At 42.6% G+C, this 22,515-nt stretch overlaps 2 protein-coding genes across 3 annotated transcripts; one reads left to right on the top strand and one right to left on the bottom strand.

Annotated features, from left to right (window-relative positions):
- The first annotated feature begins 109 nt into the window (after window positions 1–109).
- Window positions 110–11,598, top strand: LOC106806918 (synaptogyrin-1-like). Its single transcript, XM_014809090.1, has 6 exons — window positions 110–278; window positions 8,117–8,351; window positions 8,970–9,118; window positions 9,412–9,616; window positions 10,961–11,066; window positions 11,541–11,598. Exons 1-6 carry the CDS (start codon window positions 180–182, stop codon window positions 11,596–11,598), a joined length of 852 nt encoding a protein of 283 aa, XP_014664576.1. The 5' UTR covers window positions 110–179.
- A 2,242-nt stretch (window positions 11,599–13,840) lies between these two features.
- On the bottom strand, window positions 13,841–22,258 carry LOC106806937 (adipolin-like). Of its 2 annotated transcripts, XM_014809119.1 has the most exons (7): window positions 21,674–22,258; window positions 16,647–16,775; window positions 16,287–16,439; window positions 15,777–15,932; window positions 15,186–15,388; window positions 14,632–14,710; window positions 13,841–14,192 (listed from the first exon to the last, which is right to left on the bottom strand). In XM_014809119.1, exons 1-7 carry the CDS (start codon window positions 21,866–21,868, stop codon window positions 14,094–14,096), a joined length of 1,014 nt encoding a protein of 337 aa, XP_014664605.1. In that variant the 5' UTR covers window positions 21,869–22,258; the 3' UTR covers window positions 13,841–14,093. The 2 variants fall into 2 exon arrangements, with proteins under 2 accessions (XP_014664605.1, XP_014664606.1); XM_014809120.1 differs by lacking the exon at window positions 16,287–16,439.
- Between the last annotated feature and the right edge of the window lie 257 nt (window positions 22,259–22,515).

Raw genomic sequence — 22,515 nt, 5'->3', positions numbered from 1 at the left:
AACACATCTACAGATTACTGGAACACGAAAAAGACTAAGCAGAGACTACCTGGGTAACATGGATACCAGAGATATTGTGCTAAAAGTCACGTGATTGTCATGATGATTTCTCTACGCGCATACGCCTGACGTCAGCTGAGAATCGATTACATATCCCGTGATGCACTGATTTTCCAAAGATGGACGGACGGGCGTACGGAGCTGGTAAAGCCATACAAGGCATTGACCCTCTTAGGGTTATAAAAAAGCCACGTGTGATACTGAGGCTAGTATCGTTGGTAAGTTGACCTATCAGTTTATATGCTAGCTCAAAATTGTAAAATTCGATTGTTTGTAAAGGAATTGAACCGGTATGCAGAACGTAAACAATTCGTTAACCGTTCGTTAGGGCTTCTTCACGCTCGGTTAGGCTTAGAAATAGAATAGCCCTTCCTTCGCCCAGCACGTAATTTTCATTTAGTGTCATTGATTAAACGTTAGACGGTGCAAATACACTTTATGACGTCCAGTATGGCGGCGCAGTATGGGGGCGCCTACACTTATGTTGTTGTTTTTATTATTATTACTACTAGTATTAATATGAATTCACTATGAATACTCCATAAATCTGCCCATCGTTAGTTCGCAAGTATGAAGAATATTAGCACCGTGCGGGTTCTACCCTTTCAGCTATAAATGCGGGATTTCTAAAATCACCTACATAAAGTTCTGTCGCCTGTGTTACATAACTACGTCGTGCAAAAGTTAAATCTTTCTCTAAATAGACGTAACGCCGACATCTCCTGTTGATTCTATCGAACAGGTACGCGTATGTAAGTGGGTCACCGAACACGCTCGCTTTCACGTGCGCGCACACTTCTGAGGAGCGATTTTGAAATGAAATTAAGTCTCTACAGAAGAGGCAATCGTGTGTAAAGAGTGAACTCTGCGTGGCGCATAACGCAATCGCATCCTAGCAACATTCTATCGGAATGTGTGTCAGTCAGTATAGACATCCGGCATGACAAAGTTTGATGCTAAGAAATTAGAGCACACTTAGCGAAAGTTTTTCCCCCAACAGATTTAGTCTCACGAGTAAACCGTGGACAAAGCTTTTGTTCTAGCAAAAACACAAACGCCACCTTGACTCTCTATAAGAGCAACGAACGCATGCAATTTCACATAGTGATAGTTCGTGTAGTGACGTCATTCGGCCTAACAGATTTCGATTCGTTCTTTCGTTCTATTTGGTTTCCTCGTTTGTTCAAATACATTCCAGCACCTTGCACTCAGTCTCTAAAAACGGTATTTGAAAAAACGTTTAAACAAACACTGTTACGACATCAAGATCATACAGACCCTATAAGGATGATGAGAGTCGAAATATTTACTGTAAACTGAGATTGGCGGGGTAGTCCATCAGGACCATCTACTCTGAATTTGCACGCGAATGCCAGGCGGTAAAACTACTGTCGTCTGCAAGGTCAAGGAGACGCAGCAACCTGTTACGTTGCCGCCGTGCAACGACAGCTCCCGGGTTGTGTACATTTTCATTAATAGGCATTATGAAAGTTCCAGCCGTGAAACCGCCTCAAGGCGAAGCTCGTTTCTTACTACGATTTACTGCATGTGTAGTTGCCCGCCGGTTAACACTGAAGAATATCGGTTTTTCCCTTGATAACACTGCTGTGGGCGTACACTAAGTAACTTAAGTGACCTTAAGTACTATATATACTTACTGTAGGCACGTACTGCAGTCTTGAGCTCCATACACACACACACACGCACGCACGCACGCACGCACGCACGCACACACACCGATATTGATATGCAACCACTGTTTCGTGTATCAACACAAAACAAAATATCGCAACTCAATTTTCAGTTTTTCAGTGTGAGTATGAATTTTCAGTCCCAAGAGCAGACGCGGCTAATGCATAGACATCAAAGACACGAGTTTGAAAAAAAATTAAATTGATTTATCCCCGTGATGAATTACTTGACTGATCTCGGAACAAGCATACACGTAAAAAATCGATGGCCTTATCAATAAATGATTAATTACCAGCACAGGTGGCCATGGAGTACAACAAAGAATGTTGGAGAATGTTCAAACTAGAAATGCACATTAGCCACATTTGTAACGTACACCAGCATGTCTAAACTGGCCTCTATAGTTTACATCAGTGTAGACTTACATCAGTAACCGATACACCGATCAGTAACAGAGATCTCTATTATGGACTCTTGAACACATGCAGCTAAACAGTTTAAATATTATTTTCCAGATATAAAACATCCAGTTCGCAAGACATTACCAAGTTTCTGTTATAGTATGAAAAACGAGAACATGCCGATGGGTCATCTAGCCAAGCGCATGATGTACAGAGGTTACACCTATAGGATATGCAAGCAGCTATGAACTTCTTGATGAGGAAACGAGTGCCACCCAGTTTCCATGTTCACACCCAGGAAGCATGCGACCCAAACTGTTTTAGAACATCAAATAAAAGCAGATAACAGGTGCTTGAGCACTATAACTAGTTAGTTACTTCCAGCTATAGCTATGAACTGTGATACCGGTAGACAACCTCACAATCACCTTGCCACTTAAATATTCATAAGCAATCAAATCAATAAATTAACCAGATAATATCAGGAGGGGCAACCTATATTATCTTACTCCTGATAATATTTGAACAGCCAGATAGTTTCTACTTTTAACTTTTGAGGAGTGGGTGGCCTTGAGTGTGGTGAGTGTGCCTCACAGTCACACCCCCAAATGAGCAACTAACTGTAGTAGAATGCTTGAATTATTGACTAACGTGTGATTCAAACTCATTAGTTCATTCCCAAGATTTCTTGTTTGAGAAATATAAACTATAAAATAATTTAGTGGTAACACATCAAGGTCATACCCACATGTCGCACACTGCATACAAGTGCTCGACTTGTTTAGATGTTATATTATGGATATATAGGTTTTTTCTATACATGAATCCCTATAAAAAATCAACGGATTGATTTTCATGTTATTACAACATATGTAACAAGTGCCGCGGAGCGACAGCGCTCATCTAACGTCTACTGCGGTGACTCTGTGGTGGAGTGGTGGGATTCTAGTAAACCCTGTTAGTCCCAAATGTGTTCACATACACGTCGAAACAGTGGAAGGCACAGGGATGGTATCAGTAACCTTCTCAAAGAAATGTTCGCTGGGATCGTTATGAAAGTTGCCACGAGATGGCGCGTACATTTAAGTGTCTTCAGATTAAAGATGGAAGCTCCCATCGTACGTAGTAGCAACAACTATTTGCAAGACAGAATAGGTAAGCACTCATCCATTTACCTACGCAAGCCTACAGGCTGAAATAGAGAGCTGCCACCTGTAACTAATTAACGCAGGCAAAAACTACACAGTACCACCACCACATGCACTGGCAGTGGCATATGGCATAAGTTACATGTAACACACTGACAGTACAGAATGCCATAGAAATTATACGTTTCGGGACCATAAGCCTTCTTCAACCAAATTTAGCCTTTTAAACTTTCACTGTGACATTGTAGCCTCATACATCAGGCATGTATAGATTCTACCAGCAAACCGCGGCAGTCAAATTCTTTCTTAACGTAAAAATCCTGTCTTACACAGCCCGGCGCTCTTGAGGGTCAAAGGTTATTGACACTTACTCTTCGCATGTCAGCAGAAATAACATTTCATGGTCCTTTCAATAAAGCCATAAAAATGCTAGGTCCCCGCTGAAGCAAAAAGTTTTTCAATCGCTCCATCAGACGATGTCCTGCAGAAAATGTCTAAAATCTGCCCTGTGCCCCATTGACCTTTGACCTGGTGACCTCCAATTTTCGGAACAGTGGTGGCTTTTTCCTACATGATGACTGTAAACCGACTATCACGAGCCTAGTCGAGCCGTTTAGATTTGTGCCGCAATTCTGCATTTCCTCTTATACCTTGTTAAGGAGGGAATATTCCCCTTCATTTACACCTCTTGACCTTTGACCTTTGACCCCCCAGCTGCGACTCCCATCGTTTTCGGATTACCGCCCCACGTCCCGACTTTCGAATCCATACGTCGAGCCGTTTTAGATTTGTGCCCAACTGTTGACGGACGCCACCCGGCACCGCACGCACGAGCGGACAGACGGCCGCACGCTCATGCAATTCTACAAGCTGCATCTGACTATGTCAGATGAGGCTAAAACCTACCCTTCTCAAGGTTCAAATTCGCTTATAGAAATAGTTTTATTACAACACTACGTGTAACACCTAGTGGATCCTTTTCACTGATTTGTTTATTTATATTATTATATAAACCATAAAATTCGTTTTAACGATTTAACGATAAACATCTAAATCGCAAATTGTTTTTTGTCTTGTCTCCATATTATTATCTAGACTGGAGTCACCTGTATTTGTACAGTGACTGTGATGTGGTTATTGTGCTCTCAGTAATTAAGTTATCATTTTCACTGATTTGTTTATTTATATTGTTATATAATTTTTATATTAATTATTTATTTATTTTTGTCACGTGTTTTTTTCACTAACCTACGTATTTTTGTACGCAAACCTTCCTGTACATATATGATTTCCTTTATTATGGATTTAATAATAATGCATCTACTGTGATAATTTTGCTATGCTTACATATATATCTGAAAAAGTCTTTTTGTTTGTTTTTTCTACGAAATATTGCTTCGTTCCTGCTATTGATTTTATGTTATTAATTTGATCAATTTATGTTGAGTTGTTGATATTTTAACTTGATGATCTTGCATAATCCTTAAAGTGTACAGTATCTTCTTGCTCATTCTATATTACTTGTATTTTTGTTCATTACATATTTGTTTCCTACACTTTTTCTCCTTTGATTTATAAACTGCTTGCTTTACTGCTTTCTTCATTACCTTATGTTATTCAGGCGGCTGCTTTACGTTTAAATCTACTCTAGGGGGTGGCAGACTAGATGACTTAAGTGTCTTCGCCACTCCCGGTGCTTAAACTGATTAAAATTGTACTTCTACATGTAATTATTTCTTTTTATAACGATGTACTTCTGTATTTATGTATGTCTTATGCACAAATAAACTGTTTTTCAATCTTCAATCTTCAATCTTCAAACTTTTGGATATAGACCTAACCCTAACGCTAACCCTAACCCTATCCTAATTCTAAATATAATAAAATTAGCCAAATATATAAAAATAAAATAAATTAAGTGACCAAATTAGCCAATAGCAGGAAGAGAGCCGTTGTTTAGTTTTCAGGACTCCGACACCGGATCCGGTTGTTTACACTTCCCAAGATTATGCGCCATAATTTATGAGTGTATTTATAAAGATTGTTCCACAGGCACTTGGGCCGTTTCAATAATAAAATGATGGTTAATAAGCCTACAACTTGTCAGTACTAGACCTGGCAGTATTCATAGTTTGATTTGACCTAATAACTTCACTTCGAGAATCAATACGCTCCAATACACGCTCGCAACACACATTCCTATAGCGTGCACAAATACACAGTAGGATAGAGTCTCCCTACTACCTACTGTATCCTACTGTGTACCCTACTGAGTACTGTGTCACTCTATCTCTACTGTGTATTTGTGCACAATGCCAATGCCAATGGCGTGCGCGCTATAGGAATGTGTCTTGGCAGCGGTGTTTGGACGGTATTGAAGTGAAGTTATTAGGTCAAATCAAACTATGAATACTGCCAGGTCTAGTACTGACAAGTTGTAGGCTTATTAACACTCATTTTTATTATTGAAACGGCCCAAGTGCCTGTGCACAGGCTGTGGATTGTTCGACATAACGCACGACTAAGCCTAGCAACGGAGTAAAGAAATAATAAAACTTACCGTCCAACGTTGTCGGCAAATGCTTAACTTTTATAAAATGCTTCTTCATGGTAGATCGATGAGTAAACACTGTGATAACTTCAAGCCAGGAAATTATTGAACAAACCATGTAAATTAATGCTGCTGGATCCCACAACATTTATTCATTATCTCCAGAATCCATGTTTACCTACAGAGCCTAAACATTATACATCGGTAAATCACATTGGATTAGCCGCAGAAGAATTTAACCAATTGAAATGAGCGTTACGCGTTTAACATGCTTTCGTTGCCACCTGGTGGCTACTCTTAACTTTTACGTGCAAACCATAGATTTCAACATAATGTAGAAATATCCTTGCTTGTCTAATACTAGGCTATAACAAAGAAGCAGATAGTCTGACGTCGATTAAAAATTTGAAGCAACACTGGCGATTACAATTTACAGAAAAAGTCTGCCAGTTTTAGTACTAGTAGCTAGGCATAAATGAAAAAGTATGACAAAACATCTCAAAATACTTAGACGAGGATAGAAATCAGTCAAACAGATTTGTTTCCTATAATTTATGGCTGGAAAAGTTTGCTTTACTATTATGGCTTTACAAAGATGAACGTCCATAAATATCCGAGGCGAACATGTAAAAAAACATTTTTTTATTGTGTCGATCGTTACTAGGACCAATAATACATATGTGTGATATGATGAGGATAACATGAAAAATAGATGGCTTCAAAGCAAAAAAAGGTTTATATAGTTTAGTTGCCATTCTCTGAAAAGGCGTGTGGAGGACAAATTATATTTAGACATTTTTAGTTTATTTGATGGCGATGTATATTATATGGCAAAGTATTTTATAACGAATTTTATGCAATTGATTTTGCATCATAGTCAGTCGACACCACACAACAGTATTCTTGCATGATAGTAATATTAAAAACACATTACAGATTACTGAACACGAAAAAAAGACTAAGCAGAGACTACCTGGGTACATGGATACCAGAGATATTGTGCTAAAAGTCACGTGATTGTCATGATGATTTCTCTACGCGCATACGCCTGACGTCAGCTGAGAATCGATTACATATCCGCGTGATGCACTGATTTTCCAAAGATGGACGGACGGGCGTACGGAGCTGGTAAAGCCATACAAGGCATTGACCCTCTTAGGGTATAAAAAAGCCACGTGTGATACTGAGGCTAGTATCGTTGTAAGTTGACCTATCAGTTTATATGCTAGCTCAAAATTGTAAATTCGATTGTTTGTAAAGGAATTGAACGGTATGCAGAACGTAACAATTCGTTAACGTTCGTTAGGGCTTCTTCACGCTGCGTTAGGCTTAGAAATAGAATAGCCCTTCCTTCGCCGCCAGCACGTAATTTTCATTTAGTGTCATTGATTAAACGTTAGACTAAACTGTAAACGAGGTGCCATGACCAAATATGAAACAGCTGCAGTTAATTTAGGCTCACTTCATTGCTTCTTCGACATAGTTTTTCGCGTTACAAACCAACCTATACTCGAGTCGTAGTCAGATTCGACTAGGTACTAAGGAAGGTAGCTCTAGTACTATAGCCCGCTTACATTAACTGCCGCTGGGCTATAGCATCAGCATTACGAATGCTCGGGACCACTTACTCCAGCGTCAGCGGGAACTATGTATTTCGCACGTGGAGGGTGGGCGGGTTGTGTTGTTTGTGGACAAAAACATTGTTGTTGTCAAGTAACAAATTAATAATAGTAATTTGTTCATCTTTCATGACAAACTAATATTACAATCTCTTTGATCGCTTAATTTGTTACTTGACAACAACAATGTTTTTTGTCAACAACCACCCAACCACCGCCACCTCTCACGTGCGAATACATAGTTCCGCTGACTGGCGCTGGCTGCAGCGCCACCAGAAATGGCCGTTTGAAGTTCGCAAATCGAATGTTGTTCACAGAAATACCGCAAGTATACCATTGCAACGATAACTTTAGAGGTTCAATTTTAGTAGGCGGGCTATAACTTAAAACATATTTACTTGGATTAAGAGGCATTATTGCCTTCGACTGCTTATTTAGCCAGGAACGTTTTATAGCCGGATATAATCGGGAATAAGTTGGTCCATCACATGCCCTATGGGTCGTTCTATAGCCCAGCGGCAGTTAATGTAAGCGGGCTATAGTACTAGAGCTATAAGGAAGGTAGCTCTTTTGACTGCAACACGTTTTTATAGCCTGTAGTGTAGGTTGACAGGGCATAACAATCCACATTGCGTCTATTTTCAGCTGTTTTCCATCATCGTGTTTGGCTGCATCTCATCACAGGCGTGGTACACAGATAAGGAAGGCTACACATGGTGTCAATACAACCATGACTCAAACGCCTGTTCTTTCGGGGTCGCGGTTGGCGTCATTGCTTTCCTCGGCCTCATACTGTTTCTTGTCTCTGACGTGATCTTCGAAAACCTGTCCAGCATCAAGACAAGGAAACACATTGTAATTGCTGACATGGGCATCTCTGGTATGCATTTTCTAATTCAGTTTATTGCAAATTTGTATGCTGGCTTGTGAGATATGCATTGTATTTGTAACGAAAAATTTTACCAGATAGAAATGGGTAGACAGCAATTAATTGTCAAAGGAATTATATCTCTGATGATCATTTCCATGCAATTATTACATAGCAGTACTTGCCAGATGTATTCCTTATTAACCCTATCTGAAGCAATCGCTTCACAGACATTATTACATAAAAGTAATATATTTATCAGCAGTACTTTGCAAATATTTCTCACTGTGGATTGTATGTGTAGTTTTCATGTCCTATAGCTCCTATGCTCCTATGCTTATACTGGAGTGATTTGTCAATTTTACCACTTTAGATTATTATAAATCCTATTTGCACTGGCTGGTCAAAAAAGAGTCTATACATGTTGTAAATGCAAAAAGTTCAAGAACTAAAATACAGGTTTGCCTGTGTACAAGTGTATGTTTTATAGACATGCGTGCTAACATAGGTGTGACTTCCTGTGGGTGTATAGTGTATACTCTGTTGAGGTTGTTGTTAACTCGGGTGCGACTGTATACAGGTGTATGTTTTATCCAGGAGAATGCTAACCCAAGTTTGACTGTGTTTTAGGGCTGTGGACCTTCATGTGGTTCATCTGCTTCTGTTACCTGACAAACGCTTGGAGCCGTTCCGTTGTGGAGAACCTACCAAGAGATGGATCTGGCCGGAATGGTGTGCAGGGTGCAATAACATTCTGTTTCTTTTCCATATTTACTTGGGTAAGTAATATCATAATTGATATTTTACACAATATATCGGATTTCAAGCAATGTTCTTTGCATAGAAGATGTGTTCTTTTTTGTGTGACAATCGAGACATGTTTTGCTTAGTTGTGCTAGTAGTAGAGTTTGTAATTTGTCGAAGAGAAAGCACTCAGTTCAGAGAATGTAAGAAATGATAGAGTTTCAGTGTATGCGTGGGATGGCAGCGAATAGCAGAAGCCATCTGGCACTTTCAAGTATGCGGGTAAACAATAGAGCGACCTGATAATGGCGAGCTGTTACGCCTGCAGGCTGGAATGACGTTCTTCGCTGTCAAGCGTTTCCGCGAGGGAGTCAGCGCCACCTTCATGCCCGGGTACGACCAGGACGCCTGGGGCACCAGCCCACAGCAGGGGGCAGCACCTGCCTCCTCTGCCTATCCCGGTGTAGGTGACTCCCAGACTCCGTACCAAGAGCAACCTTTCGGAAGTAGACCAGCTGGTGGAATGGGTGGGGGTATGGGTGGAACAGCAGGTGGGATGGGTGGGGGTATGGGCGGAACCACAGGTGGAATGGGTGGTGGTATGGGAGGCATGGGTGGGGGGATGGGGGGAATGGGTGGGGGTGCAGGGGCCGGGGAGGGGAACTATCAGCAACCCGCATATTAGGCTAAAGGAACAGGGCAAACGGAATTCACTTGAGGATGTCATTTACTTAGGAGTTGGGTTGCCGAGAGCTGTGAATTTTGTTGTACCATTTATTGACTTCTGAGGCGTGGCATGCCCGTTTGACACTTCACTCGCAGATGCCTGCGTGACTGTTAAACGAAGCGTGCCCAGCTGAAGTTCCAATGTACGATAGTGGGTGCTCGTGGTGGGTGCATATTCTCTGCTGTACAGTGCTAAAATGTAAATCGAAATGGCCGATCTTCTCTGAGCAGAGAAGTTACCACCAAACTGTCACAGTGCAGGAGATGTTCTCTCCCACGTGCATCCAATGGAAATTTGTATTGTAACATTCCGAATGCAAGTTGTGATGATCGCAATAATTATTTAGTGATGCCGAGCAGTGGAAGGTGTCTCGCGAGAAGAGAGTCTGAAGATTAGCAGTTTATTTTTTATGTTTGAGTTTACGGTTCAATGTGATCTAGTCGTTTATGTTTGGCTGTGGTGTCTGGTGGCAATGTACATGACTGGCATTGTGTGACTGCGCACCTATAACCACAAAGTTGCCATCTCATCGAAGAACCTCACTTATACACGTTTTGTTTGTTCTATTGATATTATGTTTTACAAACATTTCATTCGTCGAGCATTCTTTGACGTTATTTAATATGTAATTATGATTTTTGGGAATCGATGTATTTTAGTTTTGGTCGAATTTCGGGGCAATTGGCGTGTTGTGTTTCAGTAATTGTGGATGGTAACCTATGATAGGTACCTGTTTCAATTTCTGTGTCAATGTACATGGCATTGTCCACCATGGGAAATCCCTGACAAACTAAGCAATAACTTGAAATTAGAAAAAATGTTTATAGTATCACACCAAGAAGGTTGCTATGTAATCGGATTAAGGACTTATTAATTGGAATGGAGCAGTCATGGTTATAGGTCATGTGATGTTTTTTAAATCTCGGTGTGCATATTGGTTAGAGCGAGCTCTTATGTATGCATTCTTAAACGCCTAGTAAATTTCTGTTTCTCTCAAGAAATTTACAACAACCAGATGGAGAGTCAATGATCTCATTTCTTTGAAGAGAGAGAAAGTACATTCGCCACCACGTTTGAATAAACTTATGGACACTAAATTTTGTGGTGATGTAAATTCGATCAGGCGGTTCTGAGTGATCGTTATTGGCAGTCGTGACCCCTAGTGCGAATGCGATCGAGAAAGTACAATTTCCTACAGACTTGCAGCAGCTATCCCCTGCACAGGTGGTGAGAGCTGGCGATCATTCGACACTCTCGTATGTTTTAGTGTCTATGAAAGGCAGCTCCTTTTTCCGACCAGGGAAAGCAATCTCATCGGTTTATCTTTTGTTACCGAGTTAATTTCGCCCTAGTCTTCAGACGACTATCGTTACCTTTAGTATGACCACGCATTAGTTGTACTTTTCTTCATCTGAGGGAAGAATCTGTTCTTGTTTGCATTTACCATTACTCTCTGCTCTTAAAGCGTTCAGAATCTTCCACGATCTAGGAGCAAGCTATCTCATCCACTGCAGTGTAACGTCATGGCCACTGCTGGTATGTGGGTGTGAAAACGGCGCGCTCGGATCTCGTGACGCAGCCAAATGGTGCGATTTTATGTCGACCGCGCGTAATGCTGCGGTATTGTGTCTACACGCGTAAGCAATAATGTGTCCAGTTAGCCATTACACTGTAGCGCTGCCGCTGCTGCTGTCACGTTTTTTTATTTCGATGCTGTGGTTCGTCGTCAGGATGTCCGGTGGCGCGAGTGCCAACGCCGTGAGCCCGAATGCACCCTACTATGCCTAATTCCAGCGGTATGTTCGGTGCGCACGCTCGCGGCGTGGGGCCTCGCATCTCGTGTCTAGCGAACACAGTGTGTACACATCTATGCAGCTAGTATATATACGTTAGTCGTGCGTAGCGGCCGTGATAGCAATACGTGTATTGGTTGTCGTCGTAGTCCTGTTTGCATTTTATTCGCGAGCACTCTGTAGAGCGTAGAGTCGTGCATGCATGTGATGGGCAGGGCCGCAGTATTCCACCGATCCAATGTGTTCGCGTGCACATTTGTTGTTGGCAGCGCCCCCTAGAGGTTGTTCCTCCGAAGCTTGCTAATGCTTCTTTGTCGATTCGGCCGGGGCTGCCTCCCTGTCGTGGGTGAGTGAGCGAGTCGGACACGTTAGAAGATTGCGTGAAAGCGTGTAGGTGATCAGAGTGAATGCGTTTTGTCAATCAACGTAGGCCAGTCATGTATGCGAGGGAGGCATCGTGAAAATTAACAAAGTGGCTACCTTCGCATCACGCGCCGACGAGCATCGCGGAGGTGACAATTGGTTGCTTCAGTCATAGTCGTTGCGTGCTGCTCCCAGTGCATTAGTAGTGCTGCCAGGTGCCTCATCATCGCAGGTGCTGCCCGACAGAGAACGCGAAGCATCAACGTCGCCAGTACTGTCATATCGACTTGCTGCACTCTCCACCAAGTATAGACGCGTTCGTAGCATGATATCGCGTGTGACTGCACAGTGTAGCCAGCGCCATCTAGTGGTCGATAAGTAATGTAACCATAATAACCGTTTGGAAGTTAGGAAGCCAATTATTGTGACAATGTGATTATAGCGTAGAGTGGTAGTAGTGACTAGAGATTTGTAGGATGCGTATGGTGTATGCGCCGTGCCCACACATACGTGTGTGTGTGAATATATATATATATATATATATATATATATATATATATATATATATATATATATATATATATATATCATTGAGATGTATTTATTGATGTACATGTGTTCAGTATTCACTTGGGTAGACGTCCCGTGCGTAGGTATAAGGTCCTAGTGTGGAAACGATAGGCTACCAAGTAGATCAAGAACGTGTACTGTCTTTTTGCCAATCCGTGCAATGCCGCACTATATTCTTTGTAGTTATATCGTCACTGCCAGATGGCCGAGTTGCTTTCTCTCACTCTCGTGACAGACATGATGGATGGTTTGTGTGCAGATACCCCTTCGTGCTAACACGCCGTGCGTTCGCTGACGTTAATCCAAATGTCAAGCGTCACGTTAACATCGTGGATGGTGATGAAAATTCCATAATCTAGGCCACAATTCGGCATCATCATCATCGTTTTGCCACAGTTATTACCACGCCGTCGTCCGGGGGCAAATTGTAGTTTACACTGTTTTAGTTGTTAAAATTTCGAAGTTATATATATACGGCTGTTAATGTGATGACCCAATGCCAATGTTGTTTCACCATTGTAGTGATGTAGTTTATTGTTATGGCTAGTGGCAGCACCAACTGCAGCAAGGTGGATTTGTAGTAGAAAAACTGGGGTGCATATATATATACATATATCATCCCAAGCTCAGACAGACTCGCACAATGTTGTACCCCTATATCATCATCAGGTGTAATGATTTGTTCTTTAGGTACTGAACTGTTAAATAAATAATGTAGATGGAAAAACGTTTCATTTTTCTGATGTTATTGGTACAGATCTATACATAGCTATCTTTTATTTGTAATTTGTTGCTGGTCAAGTTTTCAATATAACTCACCTTACTTCTGCCAGCTGCATTGACATTGCCAAATACAAAGTTAATTACAGTCCATGCCTACAAGCTAATCTCTACGGAAACAGGAGCATAGCCTCCCATTGGGATTAGAGCTATGTTTCGTATTTATATTAGCCAATTATATATGGCTGCCCATATATAAATTGCTTGCCTACAATCGAATGACAGTCATTACTTGTTAATTATGTTTAATTAAGTCTAGTTTATCGAGCGGTGATCGATAATAATAGATTATAATGTTGAATACATCATGAAATCACTGATGAATACTAGATATGACGTTTAGTCTACAGTGATATATATATATATATATATATATATATATATATATATATATATATATATAAATATATATATCAAAGAGATACTGAGATTGATTCGAGATTATTTATCCTTATTATCCTCATTATTTATCCTTCTATATATCATGATTAATGTCGCATGACAAAAACAATAACAACAAAATATACGTGCAAGCTTATATACCAGGAAGACCAGCGTCTGTAAGGCGAGATCTACGACCTATGTAGTTATATATAATCATATATATATCGTTACATACATATTTATATATTATCATTTACAAACTGACACGACGTATATATGAAGACGAAAGAGATGTGTGCGCCACGTGCACGGCTCGGCTCTCAGCCTTATCTGTCTGTGGCTTCTTTTGTCGCCGCCATTATTGTCACGTGTCTCTCGGCGGGTGTCACGTGTTCACGAGGCGAGTAGGACCCCGCTGAAGTGGGAGTCGGCGCGCACAGTCACCGTCCATCTCGAGTCGTTCTCCACGAATACGGAGACGAATTGACCAGCCTGTAACGGGAGCGACAGCCACAACGTATAGGTCTTCTCCGCTCGCTCTCGTCGTCGTTGTTTCCAACGCATTTTAGATCATTTAAATAACAGTTCTTTATACTCATGATAACATAACTGTATTTATTATGTTTTAATATTTCGTATTATTTTTGCTGTATTTAATTATATATCATTTTAGGAATTTTTTTGTATAGTTATTTTTTGTTGTAATCTATTTTTCTATTGCAAACCTATACTTTTACAACCAGAAAATTAATATACCAGACTTGATAGGGTATCTAAAAGTAGTGTATATCTAATTATCTACGAATTTCTACTCATGACGTTGAATCCTGATATACTGAATTTCGCGCACACGTTACATGACGTATGGATTATGTGTCACATGTAGACGTCGCTAGTGGAGCGGCTTGAGCTCAATATCGCAGTGCGGTACCTCTAATCGCAGAATTCCGGTAACGTGAATCGTGAAGACGCGACTGTTCGTTCCCAGTCCTGTGATATGTTTGACGGAGCTAAGAAAAAACACGTTAAACCGGCAGGTAAGATATTGGGGAAAAGGGAAAATGAGTATATATATATATATACATAAAGAAAGAAACAGACAGACAGACAGAGGTGGATAGACGAAAGTATGGATGGGTGAATGGATAAACAGACGACAGACAGACAGAAAAGTATATAGGCAGACAGAGACCGAGAGGGAGAAAGAAAGGGAGAGAGAGAGAGAGATAGAGAGAGATAGAGAGAGAGAGAGAGGTGAGAGAGACGGGTGGAGTGGGGGAGGGAGATCACTAGATTAGGACACTACTATCGCCAAAACGATTATTTTCGTCTTCGTACAAATTTTTATTTCGGGCGCGCCCTCGCGCACACGAAAGCACGCATTCAAACGCACTGACGTCCGCACGCACGCAAACACGTATATATTATGTGTTTTTATCTTTCATTTCTTTAACATTTCTCGTCACTAGTTATATTATATATTACCCGTTTCCCCGGCAGACGGCGTCTATGCAGATCATCAGCTGTACGTTGTCACTGTTTCTCGCCTCCTTCTGCTTCACCGACGGCTTTCTATTCAGTATGTCGATGTTGGCCACAAATTCGTATATTCCCGTAGATGGCGCTGTGAACCTACCGGATCGCGGGTCCATTCCGATTCCACTCTCAAATTCCCCGCTCCCGAACGCCTGTGCGCGAAAATGCACGCTGGACTTATATTAGCTATATTATTTAGTTAGCTTACGTTACGTAGTTAACGTAAGCAGAAGGATTATCGCCATTTGCGGCATTTTAGGTTTAGCTGCTATAGTACACTGATATCAGGGGTGAATAAAAGCGAATGTGTTTTTTTATTCACTCCTGCTGAAATATACGTTTTATTCTTAGCCGTAGCCAGTTAAAATACGATTTTGACTCAGCACGTACGATATCAATTGTCAAGCTTCAAAAGAAAAATCTCTGTTTATTATTGCAGTTGTATTGCAGATGTATTCGTATATTAACCTGAGTGATAAAATTGAAAGCTTATAATTGCGCAGAACCTAGGCATGCGCAAAAGTGTTGAAAATCACTTACAATGTGGTAGCTTGAGAGTTCGACAGTGGATCGTTTTTTCACATAGACATTGTTTTGCAGACGGTGTCTGAATGCAGTCGTTTCGACCGGCTCCTTGTTGTTGCAGTTCCTCATGCTTGTGAGTAGTTTAGTACCATTCAGAACACTATTTTGACACTGAAAAAAAGTTACGAGAACATAAAATGAAATGTTCAAGATATATTCCCTTCAACATTGATAGCATTCGTGTGCAGTATTCGTGTGTGTGTGTGTGTGTGTGTGTGTGTGTGTATGTGTGTGTGTGTGTGCGTGCGTGCGTGTGTGCGTGCGTGCGTGCGTGCGTGCGTGCGTGCGTGCGTGCGTGCGTGCGTGCGTGCGTGCGTGCGTGCGTGCGCGCGCGCGTGTGTGTGTGTGCATGTGTGCGCGCGTGCGCAAGTGAGTGTCTGTGCGATTGCCTGATTGCGCATGCGTCTAACAGAGTGTGCATAACGCCTTGGCATGAAGTCGTTACGTTTGTAAATTTGTCGTTACTTTTTCTGCCAATAATCTCTGCGCTCGTCGCTCCGCCGCCTCCTTGACCATTTGTCTGAACTCCACCATCAGTTCATCTGACGTCACTTCTGCTCCGGGAGGTCCGGCTGGTCCGCGCGGTCCTCTTGGGCCGGTGGGACCACGGCCACCCCTCTAACATTATCACAGAAACACATAATCGCTACGTTGAAGTATCCCATTGGTGTCGCTTACACGTATACTGCATGTATTTAAAAATATTTTATGAACTAGATTTTTGAAGAGAATCAGTACACTTTCACGCGGGAGAATTCAATCAATATTATTTCCGTACATTAAATCCTTACATTATATGGGATCGCAGCTATATCGATGCCTTACCAGGACCTTCTTTTTCTTATGTTTCCTCTTTCTTCGAGCTTGGCTGGCCGACGAATGACGCACAAAGTTTAGCCAACTGCCCTGCGGGTCGACTTTAACGCCAGATGGCGCACCAGGCAACTGATTCGGCTGCAATTCCATCATCCAATATTCAAAAGAGATACAAATACGGTTGAGTGGGTGTGAGGTCTTAGAAATCCTCCCCCTCTCACGAGTAGTGATTTATATAGAATACTGACAAAACACGTATATGTGCAACGCGTGCCAATAGTCAATAGGCAGAGATGTGCGCGCATTTTTCACGCGATTTGCAACTGCTACTGTCCGTCGTTCCCGCGCTCGCGCCCCCGGGCCCCCCACTCCGAGGTCGGAGGGACCGCATGCGCGTTCCCAAAATCTCCGGTAAAGGGGTATTTTTCGCGCGACAAAATCCGGCCCAAGAATTGTAAAAAAGGGGGTGTATTTGACTTTTCACCCGGAGATTTCTTTAAAAAGGGGGTGTTTTTTTTCTCGCTCTTTTATCTTGAATATCATAAAAAAACTTTATCAAATCCCGGGATCAAATTCCTGAAATTCCTGCTAGTTTTGAAAGCTCAATTATTTCGGATTTAAGGGGGTCTCCAAGACAGGAAAAACCCGCAAAAAGCCCGCGAAAGGGAGGTTCGGAAATTTTGGCAGTCCTGAGATAGGTGGGTGCTTTCAAAGGGAGGGAACGAGCATATGCGTACCCTAAATAACACTGAGTGGGGGCCCGGGCTCGCGCCTCCGTCATGTGTGTGTGTAAATGTGCTACCGACTACGCTGCTGTCTCACAGTGCACGGCTGCCGACATAACAACAGCCTGCTGCCTTCGTCAGGTGTGACAGTACGTACTACCAGTCATACTGGAATGATGGAATCTCACGAATTGATCTGTCGACGGAACACGTATAACCACGAAGACAGCATTGCCTTTATTGCCTAGCAATGTAGGCCTACTTACGTGAATAACATGGGCCCATGATGAACTTCGACGCGGCGTTAGATCGCGGTAGCCAGCGGCGGTTTTGCCGCCCGCTGTCACACGGACTACTTACATATGTATACGCTGGGAATCATGTATATATAATTAAACTACTGCTGCGTGCCCGCTGCGTTCCTGCGGTTAACATATTCATCAATATATTTAAGGCCTCGCTCTGCGTTGGGAGGAAATACAGCGGCACCGCTGTCGCGAAAGGGAACGGGATTCAGCAGTTCGGTATATTCTAATGAGCTAATATTCTAAGTACTATTTCTTAGTGCCATATATTTGGCAAACATTCGCATTTGTATTGCGTTGGGACCCAAGTGATTGTCGATGTAGTTGGCTCTATATCTTTTAATGCCGATTTCTACAGGCTGTAGTGCTCCCGTGTGCGTTCGGTGTCGCTATGAAAATTCCGGCCAATAAAATTCAGTGGATGCTCTGATCTGTTTACGCACATTATTCATCATGAATTTATGACTACATACGAAAATGCACAGACCATTCGAGACTACTTAAAAGACGCACGTGTTTCAGCGAGACAGTATAACATCATTCGCATTAGTCTCTCTGACACCTGGTACTATTAATAGAAATTTAGTCCATTTTAAACAGATTTTGCCGGACCATATATCTTGCGCGAAGCCTTCTCTGAGCGCCGATGCAAACAATATGGCGCTATGTATTATTATAACTAACGAACCGCTTCACGTAAGTGCAAATAGGCAATTCTAGCCACGTTTACATGCAGCGAGCGATATTGTTACACAGTGTCCCGCATTGCTTGCTGACAAGTAAACCAGCGTTTCCTGATGGTTTGCGGACATGCCATAGTAATGAGGGGCGGGGACCGGTTCGCATGCATGTGGTTAGTGATTCGTCATTCTAAAGCTATAAGGCCCCTGTAGAGTACACTATGTTATTATTTATTCAAATGGTGAGTTTGCATAACACACACGTCGCTGTGTTACGCATGCTGAGCTATTCGCTCTTTTAAGTTCTGGCTAGATATCTACAAGACCAACGTATTTGAAATGCATATAGTCACCGCGCATTGTTATAGTAGTAAAGACATGCATGCTCTGCATGTTGACCTCATGCTGACCATGTTTCGTTTCGCGGAGTATAGTGCTGCTGATGAAAGATTCTTCTCAACATTTCTAACATGCCGCTGTGCTCGGAGGCTGGAGTTCATTTGCCACTGACCTTCTCCGTCTGAATATTACCCGGTCGCTCTCGCGAATCAAAAACACCCGCGCGCGTAAAATACAAATTAATTACGTACAATTTGATAACGATTAATTATTATATACATTAAACAATTACCATAGCAGTCGTTCGCATTGCGTCCACCTTCGCGCTCTTGCTGTTATTGTTGTTGTTGTTTGCGGAAAGCATAGAATACAACATAGTAACAAGTAAATAGTGTACTGTGCCCTGTCACTGTGCATGGGTACGCCTCATGCGTGTATGCATATTTATCACGCTATGTGTAAACCACGATTACGATGGGGTTGAAGTGTAATAGCTTATGAAACAAAACTATATCTCTATCTGTCTATCTATTTATCTATCTATCTATCTATCTATCTATCTATCTATCTATCTATCTATCTATCTATCTATCTATCTATCTATCTATCTATCTATTTATTCTATCTATCTATCTATCTATTCTATCTATCTATCTATCTATCTATCTATCTATCTATCTATCTATCTATCATGCTATCTATCTATCTATCTATCTATCTATTCTATCTATCTATCTATCTATCTAATCTATCTAATCTAATCTATCTATCTATTCTATCTAGTCTATCTACCTATACTATCTATCTTCTTCTTTCTCTCGTCTCTCTTTCTCGTCTCTCTCTCTCTCTCTCTCTCTCCGTCTCTCTCTCTCTCTCTCCTCTATATATATATAATATATAATATATATATATAATATACAATCTCCTCAGCATGCAGACAGTTAGTGTGTCTCACAGGATGCCAAATTTACTCGTTAGCGCAACGGCTTCACACATATGTTTATATATATATATATATATATGTTTTTCCAAACCTAATATAGAACCTATAATGATGTGATTCCGTCCGTAACTTTAATTTATTACCGTTGGGTCTGTATAAACCTTCACGCTTTCAGCACGTCGACCTTTTTTTTATCTGGTTTTCCATTTTCCCGCTCATCTGGCTCTTTCGCTTCCTCGCTTCCCGCTCATGTCTCTATATTTTCTCGCTCATCTAACTCATTTGCTTCCTGGCTTCCTCGCACCCGCACTCATCTGGAAGTTGAGTTCGCCGGCAATGCGTCTCCCGGCCTCCCATCCGTTCTATTTATTTACGTTCGTTGTTTCCTTTTTCCCGATCGGATGGAGCCAATCAAGTCGTCGCTGAAACTTAGCCGCCGGTCCTGTAATCTCGCGTTCGCGCGCTACCGCACTGCGATTCGGCGAAGCGTCTGCCATTACGAGCACAAACAAACCGTGATAGTGTGCGCATAGACAAGCCACGGCGCTCTCCGGCGCAGCGGGACACAGGAAAGGCAATGCCAATCGGCGCCAGTGTGTTTTATAAAGACTCGCGTAGAGAGTAAATAGGGCCGAGCCAACGAGGCGGTATTAAGTAAACTATACGCCGCAGCGACGCGACGACGCGAATTTTAGAATTTCGAAATATGGATGCGGTGAAAGTGTGCGCGTGTGTGTGCGCGCGTGTGCGCGCGCGTGCGTGCGCGCGGGGGGATAATTGAAGACGCGAGGTTCACTGCCCGGGATTCTATCATCGCGATGTATACGATTACAATGAGTGGTCTTGATATAGTATAATATAGCTGCTCTGATGGAGACAGACAGTCGGAAGGAGATCTAGAGAGAACGAGAGCGAGTGAGCGAGATATAGAGCGAGTAAGCGAGCGAGAAAGAGACAGATAAATGGAGAAAGGGAAAGGGAGATGGAGACAGAGAGAGAGAGAGAGAGAGAGCGTGATCGAGCGAGAGAGATATAGAGTGAGCGAATGATAGAAACAGAGGCAGATAGACAGAGAGACAGACATATAGATGGTGAGAGAGAGGAGAGGGAAGAGAGACAGAGAGACAGCGTCACACAGAGGCACAGAGAGAGAGCGAGACACACATACAGGAGAAGAGCGTGTGGGAGAGAGAAAGAGACAGACAGAGAGAGAAAGAGAAAGGGGGAGAGCGAGAGAGCATGAAAAAGAGAACGAGAGACAAAGGGGAAAATGGCAATCGAAAAGGAAAAAAAAGGAATGGTAGAATTGAAATGTTTTCGAAAATGTATTATAAGAGCGACTACAACGCTGGTATCAATTTGGTTATCGTCATCTAACCAACGCATTACCCATCGCTGATATATGCACGCATACCCACGTACGCACGCAATATTTGTTGCTCGTCGGCAACTTGCTTGCATCTTTTTCTGATGTCTGTTGGTGAGGGCTTCATTCTGCTTATTTATTCAATTATCTCTCGCTAATTCTATTTATTATGTATGGATATCTCGCGCGTCCGATGCTCCCATGCGGCCGCCCGTCCGCGTGTCTCTCTCTACACCATACAATCCAGCTATCCATCCATTAATTTCGAGAGCAATTAATTTTCAAGCTTTTTTCACTTTCTCAAATCATCGCCATTCCTTGTCCTCGTTCTCCTTCTATCTTTCTTTCTCTACGTCCCTCGATTGCAATCCCTATTCTTTCCCCTTCTCTCTCGCTCAATCTGCCTCTCTATGTCTTCCTGCATGTATATCCATCCCTTCTACCTGGACCTTTATCACACTCTTTCTATCAGGGTGAACATATGATCTTGGTTACTGATGTCTTTACAGTCTGTGCAGAGCTCGGTTATTCATTGCGCTATGTGTACACGCACGAGTACGCAAAACTCAACGCGCTATATAAGCTTATATAAGTAGAACGATGAATTAAAAGCAATATGAAAAAGAGTCGGATCCAACTGTACGTCAGACACGTGTTAGAGTAGAACCCACTGCTCACCTTGTCCGCCTTCTTTACGGCGTGCTGCGGCGGCGCGGCGAAACCTGCCGTCAGTAAGAAGTCGTCGCCGTCGTCACCGAATATCGGATCTCCGCGTATCATTGCATCTCCGTCGGCTCGCGTTTCCGCCGAGACGAAGAGCGGCAGTACGATGATGCATTGCACAATCGTCGCTAATATGATGAAGCTCCTCATGCCGACGGCTGGCGTGCAGGCATCGGCGCTGCCACTCTGCTGCTGCTGTGACGGACAGACGATCGGCACGCGCGGCGGTGAGGCTTAACGACGCGGCAAGAACACCAGCAGACGCGCAAAATCCTGTCGCAGCATTAATTTGCCGATGAATTTATCAATTAATCGATATATAGATCGATGGATGAATTTCGCAGGGATGGATTGGCGCCTGTAAGAGTGAGCGATGCGACGAAGAGGTACGGAGGCTGTGTAGTGCCGTCAACAGCACCAAGGTCGCTATATCTGCGGGCACGAAATGCCAATGCTCGCGGGGTTAGCGGCAGTTCTCAAATGAGCCTAACTAGTCTCTCGCGGACCGCGCGCGCGTTTGGCTCGTATACAAAGCGGCAGCGTCGCCGCTAGCAGACTACGGCCAACTAGACGGCGGCAATCTCGTGCAAATATCCGCGTCTCGGCCCGCAATCCATCGCGATCGCAGCGTGCAATCGGTGCTGACGGGGCACTTAGCAAGCAGCGTGATCGCGCTTTCCCCGTGCTCTCGACTCACCACTCACAGACGAACTGCGCGCGGTCTGCTCTCTCTCTCGCTCTCTCTCTCTCTCTCTCTCTCTCTCTCTCTCTCTCTCTCTCTCTCTCTCTCTCTCTCT

The sequence above is a fragment of the Priapulus caudatus genome, unplaced genomic scaffold (assembly GCF_000485595.1).
Source record: "Priapulus caudatus unplaced genomic scaffold, Priapulus_caudatus-5.0.1 Scaffold186, whole genome shotgun sequence".
Lineage (NCBI taxonomy): Eukaryota > Metazoa > Priapulida > Priapulimorpha > Priapulimorphida > Priapulidae > Priapulus > Priapulus caudatus.
Note: the sequence above shows the minus strand (reverse complement) of the source record. Positions and strands in the feature narration are given on the sequence as shown.